Source organism: Anser anser (assembly GCF_964211835.1).
Source record: "Anser anser genome assembly, chromosome: 14".
Classification (NCBI taxonomy): Eukaryota; Metazoa; Chordata; class Aves; order Anseriformes; family Anatidae; genus Anser; species Anser anser.
In genome coordinates, this window is record NC_139735.1 from 5,472,419 (window position 1) to 5,486,072 (window position 13,654).

The 13,654-nt window shown below is 44.5% G+C and overlaps 1 protein-coding gene across 7 annotated transcripts in view; it reads right to left on the reverse strand.

Annotated features, from left to right (window-relative positions):
- Positions 1-13,654, reverse strand: part of ADAMTS2 (ADAM metallopeptidase with thrombospondin type 1 motif 2) — a 245,481-nt gene that overhangs the window by 104,610 nt on the left and 127,217 nt on the right. For all 7 annotated transcript variants that reach the window (XM_083798406.1, XM_083798405.1, XM_083798411.1 and 4 more), the window contains one exon: positions 12,172-12,331. In XM_083798406.1, coding sequence (XP_083654532.1) covers positions 12,172-12,331 — 160 coding nt within the window. The remainder of the gene's footprint in view (positions 1-12,171; positions 12,332-13,654) is intronic.

Sequence of the window (13,654 nt, forward strand, 5' to 3'; positions counted from 1 at the left end):
GTGAGCCAGGATTTAATCTATGTGAGCCTGTGAGCCAGGATTTAATCTATGGCCTTTAACAACAACAAGGCATTTTAAGCTCATATCCTTGAAAGAACCGATTCCCCAATTTTCAAGCAATTCAGTTTTTGACGTATTAAAAAAAAATCTGTTTTAAAAGCCACCTAACAAGCATATTCAATATAGCCGCGGATACTGGGGGCTTGGCATAGCCAGCTTCAATGTGAGGGCAGGTAGCAGAGAGGAGCAGGAGGCTCACACCTGCGAGAGTGCTGAGACCCAGAGATCTCCGTAGGATGGGGATCAGACCTCTGCCCCGCTCCGCAGCCAGCAAGACAAACGATTGCGATGTGTTCATTACTATAAATAACGGCGTCTCTCCTAAAAGGAAAGCCCCAGAAAGAAACCCAAAAGGATGAACGAATTCTGAAACGGCAGCATAGTAAAGTTCAGTTAGACGAACTGGATTGCTGCCCACTCAGCACCACAAAATACAGCTCACGAGATACAACTCTCAGTGCCTGCTAATCCCACACATATTAATAGCCAGGCAAGGGCAACTTCTCATGTCACTGTTCAGTTCCTGCTGCTACCAGCCCCACCAGATGCTTTCACGTGAAGCGACCTGGACTTGCTGACCTCTGACAGAATGATGTTTTCAAAATGTCACCACTGCCCACATCCAAAGACGGAGTTCAAAACTCCATGTCACTTTGCAGCACGCTGCCAGTTGATAGCAAAGAATGAGAGATACTTCAGGGGACAAAAAGAGAGAGAGAGAAAAAAAAGAGAAAGATCAGAAAGAGGAAACAATACTGGTTCGTATTTCTTTATAAATTAAAAAAAAAAAAACACCTCCCTACACCACCAACATAAACTTTCTCTCCTGACTTTCCTTTCCTGCTAAGAACGCAAGGTGATTTGGGTTTGGGCAGAGAGGCACCGGGATGTGCATTTCTGAGGCAGCTGCTTCAGGCATAAAACATTTCTCAGGGTCTCACCATTCCGGAAGCAAGCACCTTCAGCAACTAATATGTCTCCACATGTACAACAGGAAAAAAATCTCTTGACAGGAAGAGAGGTGGACACAAAGTGCACAGATAGCTGACAAAATTCTAAGTTCTAAAATGGCAGTAAATAGAAACCACTGTTTATTTTAGCCTTTTATTTTCAGGTTACTTTTAGGACTGAGCACGTCTCACATGATTCAGTCTTTAGATAAAAGAATCCTTCGTAAAATATTCTTTAATTAATCACACCACTTTTTCTAAAGCTACAATTGTTGAAGGAATGTTAAAATATTACAGTGACCAGGAATATTTTTTTTTTAATTGACGATCTGCAGTGGCCAAACCCTGCAAAATGGAGCGAAGCCCAGGGAAGTGAATTCTGTTCCAAGGACAACTGTCTGAAGCCCAGAAGCGCTAAAGAAAGCGCTCCGTAGCACGGCGAGGCTCTTTGCAGCACCACAGCCACCGGGCAGGCCAGCAGGGAGGGACTGCGGAGGATGAGCCTCCGAGGAGCTCTGCTCCTGCCTCCTCCCTGCCACCGGCTCCGTGTCTGGGTTTCTGGCCTCGTCCCCTCGCACGTCCACCCCGCGGCACGCAGGGGCTGCTGAGAAACCTTTTCGGAAGAACTACCTGTGGAACTGTCAGCTCTGGAGCTGAAATCAAACCAATCCCTAACCCCCTCGCCATCCAGATTGTGATTAATAATTTTTCCCCTTGAAAGCACTGCGCATTGCCGGGCAGGCGAGCCGTGCCAGATGGTCTGTGCACACACAGAGAGCTGGAACAAGTGAGTGACTGCACAAAAACTCACAGATAAAAGGAAAAGCAAAGATGCAAACCAGGCTTTTAATCAAAGAACCTGCTGCAAAATAAAGCACAAAATATTTAACCCATTAACAAGCACTGCGGTTCGGAGAGCAGAGACTCGACCCTGTGCCAGGGGCTGGAACAAGAGGCCAGGTGCCACCCTACATCAGGGTCTCTTTGGAGACACATGGCCAAGGGAGGGCAGGGGCTCAACGGGCACTGACCAAGGCAATGAAACGATTCAGTTGCTTGCCCTGGGGTCGTCAGACCCCCCAGCAGCCTCCAGCAGGTCACTGCATCCCTTTTAGCAACGCGGCCAAAGGCTCAAATGCAGAGGAAAGAGAGGGACGGACGAGAGCTGCAGGACCCCTGCAGCATCTCCAGCAGCCCATGAGCACATCCCTGCACCTCCCAGCACCTCCCTCAGCCAGGCCTGGGGCTCAGACAGCAGCAGCCGGCAGAGGGACTGTGGGGTGGCTGGGACAGAAGAGAACTCGTCTGTCATTAGCACAGTTAGACTTGTTTAACCTACTTACAAAGCCATGTCCCTGTTCTTTTTACAACAGCAGAGGCTCAGCAATAGAGCATGGGGATGCAGATCTGTGCAGGCAGCGGTGCAGCGTTCAGCCACGCAGGAGCAGCGCGCCGCGATGTGCCAGCAGCTCGCTGACGCAGGCACTGGGTACTGCTCACCTGGGGGCCTTTAACAGAAATGGTTCGAGTCCACGCTAACAAAATAATCATTGTTCGGCTAAGAGTACATCGTGGTTTGAGTCAGTCCTGCAGAGAGAACATTTTAAATCTTCTTAAAAAGCAAGTGATAGGTAACATGACTCCGAAGGTTTGTAGTCAAATGAGCCAAGACAACTAAATTCAAATTATTACCAGCAAATTTGTGCATGGGACTTCGTGCCGCACTCTCCATTTGGGAGCATATACTTGGAAAAACTATAAATCATGTGTAACATTATCATTTAGAGGGATCAGCCTGAGCTCACAGTTTGCAGTACTACAGTTTCTGCTACTGCCTTAAACTTCTTCCACTGTTTCAAAACAGCGTTTCTGCTTTATAGAAAACCACATATTTTCAAGAGGAAATAAATTTACTACGATGCCAGAGTGCAGACTCAAAGCTTCTGAAATCAGAAGTCTTACTGGCTTTTTCCTGGGCTGAGATCTCCTGCCTCCTATAACTTCAGGAGAGCACTGGGGAAAGGAGACTTGCAGTAACCGAAATGAAAGTTAGCGCTCCTGCTGCTTACTTGTCAAGTGAAAGTTATTTTTACCTAAAAAGTCCAGGCAGCCCCAGGCATTGCTTACGGAATTTAAAACACAGAGAACACAAACAAATAAGCAAGAGTAACACCGGCTACAGAAAGTTATTACCCAGCACAGGCTCTAGCTATGAACGTGGCTCCGCAGACCAGGCACCGAACGCACACCAGCCCCTGGAGCACTCCCCAGCCTCCAGTAGGACTTAACGTTAGCTGCCTGGGCTTTGGCTTTGAGAGTGCCAGATGGTGACTGTCTGTGCAGCACCAGTTTTGAGGCATTGAAATCTTTTAACCAAAACTGAGCTTAGGAACAACAAAGCATTTGCTTATAGGGACACGCTTGGTGTACAGTAGCCACCATGAATTAAGTTACTGCAGAGGAAAACCCAAATGGTTCTTCCTCCTCCTCCTGCTCCGTCTTGCGCTGTTATAAACGCAGTGACCCAGCCAGTGCCCTCCTTTAAGCATCGAGATACCAGCAGCACACTGAATTTCTTCAGCTGCTGGCCACCGAGGAGCAGATTTCACAGTGCTGTGAATAGTCAGGACCAGGTGGAATACCTTTTTCATCCTTGGACAACTTCACAGGGCCTCACATGCGACTCTGCTGTGTCAAGCAATGACAGAAATGTCAATGTTTGAAGGCTATCCATCTTCCCCACAACTCTGGGCTTGCCCATCGCTTTCATTTGATGATGCCTGAAGCTTTTTGCCTGATCAAACCACTTTATCATCATTATCATGGACAGCAGACAAGATTTATGCTGCTTTCAGTCTACAGCAAATGTTTATCAGCATTTTCGACTAAAGCTTACTTCAGTGACGCATACCAGATGCTATTTTGCGTATTGTTATTAAACAGAGTTTGAAACCCATCACACAAAACACCAAACAGTACATGCCATCCATATTTTCAAATTCTCAGTTTCAGAATCCATTTCCCAAACAGAGATATGGGTTGCAGAACGTTTTCAGTTGTCAGGACAGAATATTAAGGTCTTCCTGTGAACAAGTTTCTCCCCCCTTTGTGCCTGGCAGACACATCAGAACCTGCTGGATTATTGCCATCCTCCGTCTTTCTCAGCAGGTTGGACAACATGAACACAGCTTGTAAATAAACAATCCCCCAAAGGATGCCACTTCATGGAAGAACTCACCAATAAATGAGAAATTGCAAAAAGCATGTGGGTGTGCACATACATTTTCATAAGCAACAACTCCACACATGCCTGTGGGCGGCTGCACACACTCACACATGCAAGCACTTGCACAGGCTCTGCAGGCAAGCTTTGACTTACGAACTGCTGCTCCTATGAACCCTGGTCTTACAGTGGGCTATTACCAGCAAAAAACAATATCAGCTTTCAGTAAAAACAAGGTTTACATTACTCTCGTCCAAAAGGCAAATATTTTGTTCTCTCTTTCCTCCCATGAGGTTGTGAGGCTCAAGTCATTAAGTCTTGTGAGATCAATGGATGTTATAACGAAGAATAAAAACAAACATTAATGAAATCTGTTATAAAGTGTATCTATAAACAAACAAGTTTTGACTTGTATAAATATAAACAAGTGATTAGCCAAGCTCAGCTTCACACACCCCTAGTGCTGAATTAATTAACAGAAAAATGTGAAAAATAAAATGAGCACTTTCCCCATGCTTTCAACAGAGCTGCTCACAAATATTTTGTAGGACTATGTGTATGAGAACTGTTGTTTTACTGACCAGGATTGGCCCTATTATCATTTTGTTATATTTAGCAACATTCAGTACATTTGGTAATATTCAACTCCAGCTGTAAGCTGTTTACAACAATCACGTAGAGAGCCCTATCACATTGTTTCAATTTAGTAGAGAAGCTGAAATGAACCCGTCAGTTAAGAATGAAGTGAATAGTATTTTTTAATTAGCTAACAATCCGAGCAAGCTGCTGATATTTAAATAAGCACAAATAATTAAGTTGATCACCTTTAGCTCACGCATAACTGAATAGAAGTGGAAAGCCCTTGGTCAGCATGGGTTTATGAAAGGCAGGTCCTGCTTGACGAACCTGATCTCCTTCTATGACCAAGTGACGCGCTTGGTGGATGAGGGAAAGGCTGTGGACGTGGTCTACCTTGACCTCAGTAAGGCTTTTGACACCGTTCCCCACAACATTCTCCTCGAGAAACTGGCTGCTCGGGGCTTGGACTGGCGTACGCTTCGCTGGGTTAGAAACTGGCTGGATGGCCGGGCCCAGAGAGTTGTGGTGAATGGAGTCAAATCTGGTTGGAGGCCGGTCACTAGTGGAGTCCCCCAGGGCTCGGTACTGGGGCCGGTCCTCTTTAATGTCTTTATTGATGATCTGGATGAGGGCGTCCAGTGCACCCTCAGTAAGTTTGCAGACGACACCAAGCTAAGTGCGTGTGTCGATCTGCTCGAGGGCAGGAAGGCTCTGCAGGAGGATCTGGATAGGCTGGAGCGATGGGCTGAGGTCAACTGCATGAAGTTCAACAAGGCCAAGTGCCGGGTCCTGCACCTGGGCTGCAACAACCCCAAGCAGAGCTACAGGCTGGGAGATGAGTGGCTGGAAAGCTGCCTGGCCGAGAAGGACCTGGGAGTATTGGTGGATAGTCGGCTGAATATGAGCCAGCAGTGTGCTCAGGTGGCCAAGAAGGCCAACGGCATCCTGGCCTGTATAAGAAGCAGTGTGGCCAGCAGGTCGAGGGAAGTGATTGTGCCCCTGTACTCGGCTCTGGTGAGGCCGCACCTCGAGTACTGTGTTCAGTTTTGGGCCCGTCGCTACAGGAAGGACATGGACGTGCTCGAGCGAGTCCAGAGAAGGGCGACCAAGCTGGTGAGGGGTCTGGAGAACAAGTCTTACGAGGAGCGGCTGAGGGAGCTGGGCTTGTTCAGCCTGGAGAAGAGGAGGCTCAGGGGCGACCTCATCGCTCTCTACAGTTACCTGAAAGGAGGCTGTAGAGAGGTGGGGGTTGGTCTATTCTCCCACGTGCCTAGTGACAGGACGAGGGGGAATGGGCTAAAGTTGCGACAGGGGAGTTTTAGGTTGGATGTTAGGAAGTACTTCTTTACCGAAAGGGTTATTAAGCATTGGAACGGGCTGCCCAGGGAGGTGGTGGAGTCACCATCCCTGGAGGTCTTTAAAAGACGTTTAGATGTAGAGCTTAGGGATATGGTTTAGTGGAGTACTTAGTGTTAGGTCGGAGGTTGGACTCGATGATCTTGAGGTCTCTTCCAACCTAGAGAAATCTGTGAATCTGTGAACTTGCCTCATCATGCCTCAAAACCGACACAGGAAACCATGTCCATTCAGGAAAAAAAAAACACAAAACATTTAGTCTAAGGTACACATGCTAACACTACTGAAGTCTGTTTGACCATGTGGATCTCAAACTGCCTAATGGGAACGGGGGGAAAAATGCAGAAACCAAGAGTCTTAACGCAATGCCGTTATGTTCCTGTATGCCACATTCCTTATATTTCACAGCAAGCATATATAAGCGTATTGTTCATTAGCATTCAACTAATCATCCCAGATGATTTATTGCACTCTTATGAAAATAGAAATCTTTAGATTTGCTCAAAAGTTTCACATAAAAATTACTACAAAATTCTTATTTGCCCATGCTGGCAAAGAACTGCTTCATCAGCTCCATCTCTGGTTAGGAAGGGTGACAGCCAATGGCCTAATAACTCTCTGGAGACTTGCTTTTCATAAATGCATAACCTTGCTTCTTATTCAAGAGTTGAATCACAACTGAATTTCCAATCTTTCCCTTCCCAGAAAAGCCCCGTGAATCTGCAATGTGAAATTCAGAGAAAACCCAAGACAGGAGAAAGACAGATGTATTTATCATGCATGGATGATGTAGAAGGAGACAAAAAAATACTGTCCTCAGTGCCTTACTGACTGCAAAATAAGGGAACAGTAATTAATCAGCAGGAATACAAACTGAGACGAAATATTGATTGAATCTGGAGAAACTTTGGTTTTCTGAAGGAACCGTTCCTCTGCAGAGGTAACCAGAAAAGTTTCTGTAAATTAGAATGGCACCCAGCCAGCCTGCAGCCAATCTGAATGTCGTTTCAGGCAATCCAGAAAAAAATGTGCAACAGATTCACATTGGTTTCTAAAAAAGTAATTTAAATACATTAGTAAATCAATGGCACTGACAGCTTGATGGACTATGATGGAGGAGTCTTCCTCTGAAACATCATCTTTAAAACCTGTAAAGCTCTGGCAGCTGAGTTGTTACAACTTCATCAAATTTTTACTTTATCACTTTACTTTATCACTTTCCCAACAACTTTCAGTGTTTGGTTACTTCAGCTTAAATGGACATGGCTTTCTCTCCTGCTGAGCTGGGCCCTGACCCCTCAGGACTCCGTAAGGTCCCACCAGCATGAGGAAGAGAAAGGCTTTAGCTCTTTTAGGCCACGGAGAGGCATGAGGTGGCACCAAGTGGACTGAGGAGACGCTTTGCTCTGACGAGGTTCAGCTATCTGTTCAGAAAGGAGCTGGTTGCCTCCACTGGGTAGAAGCTGTAACTTATTTCCTTCCTTTTACCTGACTGGTGCATGTTTACGGCCACGGGGACGTTGGCCACCCGTGACTTAAAGAAGGAAACAATAGTAGATGTTAAAAAATACATGCCCCACGAAGTACATCACAGTGTCACACAAAACGATCACATCTTTCAGCACCAGGCCACCACCCCTGTGAAGACCTGACCTGCCACAAACCCAAGTACTGCTGTGGGAAGGGGCTGCCACTCTCCAGAAGAGGCCGTGAGCCCGCCCAGCCTGTCAGCCCCAGCATGTTCCCGGTGGGACTTGTGGCAGGTTGGGCTTGGCCCTTCCAAGGGATTCCAGTTAGCAGCTACAGAAAGACCAATCTGCCTGGTTCAAGTGCATTTGGAGAGTTACCTTGCTCTCTTCTTCAGTAATAAACTGTTCTTTGCTAAGGTCATCTTTCAGCTGCACAGTAAATAAAACTGTCAACTACAGCTGAGTTCTGCTTCTCATCAGTCAAGCAATACAATAAAACTCAGAGGAGTGTATTTAGACAATGATTTGGAGAGAGAATGCAAACCTTAAGGAAGTTTTAGTATAATCTTTTCCTCCCAGCTGATCAACATAACAGACACAGTAATTTAGCTAGGGATATGCGATACAGAGTTTACAAGCCTGATACTCAGACTGCCTTTAGAGACAAAAACAATCGAGTTGTTTTTCTAGACCTCATCATAACCATTAAATACTTACCTTCTCTTCACTTAATGTCTAAAGAACATTTGAGAAAAATAAAAAAATAGAAGTTTCAAGAAAAAAACACACTCCTCAAGCTTGCCTATTTAATTTTAATTCTATTGTGTAGGAAGTTTTACTGCTGTCAAGAAACATTTCTCATCTATGTAAGAAGGAATTCAGCTGGAAATACTAAAATATTTTCAACTTACTGCTTATTTCTATCTAGAGGAATATAAATTATTATATACATGCAAGTAGTAAAAACATAGTTGTCAGAAAAAATAGGGTTTATTCCCACCATACCTGCCATACATCAGTGAACATATGAAAATATTTCTTTCCAAAACAATTAGCCCAACTGAGTGAATTGTAATGAGCTCATGTTGACTTTTATAGTACTACTCCTCTCCACATTACTTGCCTAAAATATGGTGCCTACAGTTCTCCAGCACATTAACAAATTGTGTTTAAGGGGCAAAAGAGGTAGAAGTGCTGCTCCCTTTACTCTGTGATTCTCACCAAAACCAGATAATCCTACACCAGTCAAAACGCGATGACTCAGGCTGCCAAAACAAATATTTACCTTTTCCAATATCCTAATAGCATTTTACATAAATGCAAAAGCAATCCTGATGTTGTCCAGAATCAGACTCCGCCACTTGTTTCACACCCCTACTCTCCCAGCACATTCCACTCCCTAAAAGCCAGCACGCCGGCCGAGCCGCCATAAAAGATGCACACCCTGATCTCCGCAGGGGTTAGGAGGTGGTGAGTTTTGTTCTTCTGTGATTTTCTGTTGTTTCTTTGTTTGTTTGAAGAAAGAACAAAATCTCAATTTCCCTCCCTATAACAGACAAATAACAGTGCATGGAAAATGGTAGAAAAACATTGCTGTCAGGTGCACCTCATGGGCCCGTGCACTGGGGGTGTGAATTGCAAAGCCCCTGCCATGCACGAGGCCTGGTGCGACCACTGCCACGACCACAGTGGTAGGGACAAACCCCACATCCTTGGCACGACGAATGACCCACCCAGCTCCCAGTCCATGGGGTTTTCGGTTCCTTCACCTCCTGCCTCGCTGGGGTGAGAACAGCTTGTCCCTTTTCTGGGGGAAGAATGCAGAGATAGGAATATTTACAAGGAATTCCTATCTATCTTTCCAAACCCAAACATTCACAAATCATGACTCATGACCCCCCCTCCCAAATCACTGGATTAAATTAATTTATCATGTGATTTCGGAGGATGTTATCTTCAAAATTATGGAACACTATACAGTCTGTATTATTCATTGCTTTAAAATATTTACAGTCAGAAACCACAAAGTTTTTATCAACAGTTAAAAGATCCAGAAGCTCACCTAGTGGAAAAAAAAAGTCATCACAAAAAGTCATCACATATTTGTATGATTCCTGGAGGCTGGACTTTAAAAATAGTCCAAATGTTACAATTCATCATATGTAAATTTATGGGACTTGGCAACAATGCCAGTGTCTCCAGGGATAATGGAAGAGGGGGAGTGCTCTTGGTTAAATGTTCTCTCCCTCTCTCTCCCTTTCTTTTTTATTAAATAGATACAGCGTGCTGAAAGTGCCTTAAGTATATCCTAAAAAAGACCATTGATTAATTTGGAGTGTTATGGAAACACGCAGCACATCATGCTTATCAACACCCCATCACTAAGTATTTTGACGCTTGTTAACCAAAACTAGACACATTCTGGAAAAAGACAACTTATAAAATAAAATTACAATTTTTTTTTTGTTGAAAACATGTCCTTTCCAAGACTATTGCCCAGAGCAAATCAAGAGTGAGAAGCCAGGTTTAATAAAAAGTATAGAAGAACAGCCCAGTTTCGGAGTGGTTGTTCACTTGTTTGTTAAAGGCAAAGAAAATTCCATGGGAAAAAAAATACTATATATATATATATATATATATGGTATTTTGTGGTTTTGTTTTGTTTTTCCAAAATAAAAACTAATCTTTAATCAATTTTACAAATCAAGAAAGGACAGATAGAAGGGAAGATTACTCTCTGCATTTTTTTCCTTGTTTTAAGATTTGAGATATGAAAAATTACAACAATTCCTACCTGGCACAGACACCTGCTGTTCCAGACAAGGTCAGTGCTACGACTCAGCCTGGCCTACAGTTCAACCTCATTTTTGCTTTGTAATTCCACAGTGCTGGCTGATAGCTATTACTGTTTTGTGCCTTTGCACCAGAGCCTGCAAACCTGAGTCCTTATGCAAGCGCACAGCTTGCAGGCCCCGAGGAGACGGGGGGCAGAAGGCTGCTGGCATCACGCACCGCACCGCAGCGTACGCCGCTTCGCCATCGGTCACACCTGGCCGTCCACGAGCAGCTACACAGCATGGCGCTGCGCTTCACAGAGGTTTGCGGATCCTGCTGTCAGAGCCTTCCTCCAGCAGGTACCGCATGCCAATAACTGGAGCTGATCTGCAATTTATGCTTTGCTGTGTACCAGACTCCTACTCCTGAGGAATATTTATCATCCAAAAACAAAAATACTGCCATAAGGTGTGAACAAAATCAAGTCTTTTGTTTAAAAGGAAACATGGTGACTGGATGATATTTTCCAACATTGCAATAATTTTATAAACATACACTAACAGAGCAACTTTCACCATGTGATTCTGGGATGGCGGCACTCAGACCCCTGCCTCCCCCAGCTCTGGTCCAGAACGAGCACAAAGGCAACCAGAAGAGCCCAACACAGCACGGCATCAGTCACGATATTCACGAGTCATTTTGGTGGCCAAAGTGGAAAAAAGCCAAATGAATACCATTGCTTGCTTCCTTTTTCATCCCCATTCTAAATTGGATGTTGAGAAATTTGTTAACTTGGTGCTAATGTCACTGCCTGATCTCTGTGGCTGTCTGTTCCTCCAAGTGGTTTCAGGGGATTACTGCATGTAGAAGTGATGGTAGGATTTTTAGAGCAGGTTACCCCATTTACCTTTTGAAAATGTAAGGTGGCATATTAGAGAGAGAGGGATCATGGGCATATTTCTACAAAGGAAAATCTAACGCACCGCAGAATACTTGAAAACATACTGCAATAAGACAATGCTAGGGTATGAGTGGCAAATAACTGCAGTTTCGTACACAAATTTGGAGCCAAGTTGTTTTTTTTGCTTCCAGTCAAATGACCCAATTAATCTCAGTGTTAAAGTCAGCTGTCAAAACATCCACTTACCAAGCTTGCATCCCTTATTTATTCAGCAAAAAAAGGAACCACATCCGAGTAGAAACAGAAAATACTACAAAGCAAGGGTGATTATGTTTAGCTCCTGTTATTCCATCACTGTCCTCATACATGTGATGTTAAATTCCACACTTGGAAGCACAAATAAATCAAGAAAGTTTATGTTCATGCTTATGTTATGTTATGTGAAGATACCACTATTTCCCTGTTAGGATTAAATTCAGCCCAGTGAAAAGAGTGACATTGTGAACCATATCAACCTTTCTGAGGTTCAACACCCATGCACTGCTGCCCCATCCACCATCCTCTTCCTCTGCTCTGACACGGGGACTCGGCTGGGACACATGACTTCACGCTGTCCCTAGAGCCAAGGAATTCCTCAGAGCATACACAGCTCCATCATCCAGGAGATGGTTCTGACTGCTGCAACACTTGTTTATGTCAGGTGAAGTGTTCAACTCCTTCCCTGCCTTTTCATCCACAGAGGCAGAAGAACACATTTCCATATTTCAAGGACAGAAAAACCAGAGACAGCAGATCACGTTGGCTACCTGCCTTTAGCGTCACTTTATCCATCAGCTGGTATTAACACCTCTGCCTTACCTTTATACAGGGTATCTGCGTTCTCAATAGCAAGTTGCTTCTTGGCAGCTGCTCTGCGATAGACCACGTGTGTTCTGCCTCCTCCCTCCTCCTCCTCGTGGGCCCCCTTCTCCAGAGGTTCAATGAAAAACTCATCCTTGTCCGTGCGAATCATGCCAGCCTGCAGCAACAAGGCAGAGATCGAACATTTTGTGTTACTGCACATACAGCAGACACTGTGAGTAAACAGTTACAATATGCTTAAGCACACATTAGTGCTCTCTAGAGAGCAATTAGGATGCAGAGAGGAAATCAGGTGAATTCTTTATTAGAGCAAAATGAAGCATCATTTCCCCAACTTGACAAGAAAGGACAAAAGGTAAAACCCTGAACCAAAGGGATTTCTCCTCGAACCAAATGAGCAAAGCACAGGTCTAAGAATCTGTCTAGGAAATACCATCTCAATTAGAAACCAGCTACAATGAAAGTTAATATGACCTTGGCTATCTGTCAGCCACGGAACGCTCCAGTGCTTACTATCTCTGCTAAATAAAGGATCGGTTCAGAGCTGGTCCTTATGGGCAGTTCTACAGCCAAAAAGCACAGAGTCAGCCTTTCTGTTCATAAGCAAAGCAGAAAAGAACTACAGCTTGCGTGCAGGCAAATAAGCTTTGTGATTATCTTCCCCTTGATACAACGGGTTGCACTGACAAAAAAAACTTCTTTCAAGAATTAGCCACAAACTAGTTTTAAAAAAGGTGTCAGCTGTGCACTGCCAAGAGAGAAAAACTTATCCAGACTGGAACAGACACCCAGGTATGAAAAACTGAGAAATCTGCACTGCTACAGAGCACCTCAAAGGGACATCATCCGAACAATTCTCACAGTTTTCACTGCTGCTTAACACAGCAGGGAAACCAGCATAAAGACTGAACATTTTTTAAAAGTCTTTTTACCATTTTCATGCAGGTGAAACAACCTGGATGCCCTGCAGTTGTCTGCTGCTGGCTGTCTTGTCCCAGTGGGGAAGGTGACCACAGCCAGCAGGCAGCTGGCAGAGATGGTTGGCTTCAATCAATTTTCCTGCATGTATTTACACATCTGTGTTTGAGAACTTAAACTGACGAACACTTATTGTGTAAACAGAAAGTCTTACTATGAAGACTGGAATCTTAATAGTGGAAGAAACTGTTTAGAGTATTAAGGAGAGACGCCTGAAATCCAACCTTCAGATCCTTCTTCATCACACTTTTTCCCACTCTGTCCACTGACACCTAAGCTACTGGACTTAGGGGCTGTGCCCACGAGAAGCTCTCACCAGCGACACATTTCTTCTTGGAGCCCACATCCTCTGCTGGGAGAAGCCCGACCTCAAGCTTCCAGGAGAGGCAGTTTGGCTGCTTTGAACCCAGCAGCCTCACTTGAAACAAGTATCATCTAAACACTCTTCTCATACCCCAGCATTAAAGTTCTCATACAAACCATATTTTTCTTCTACAAGCAG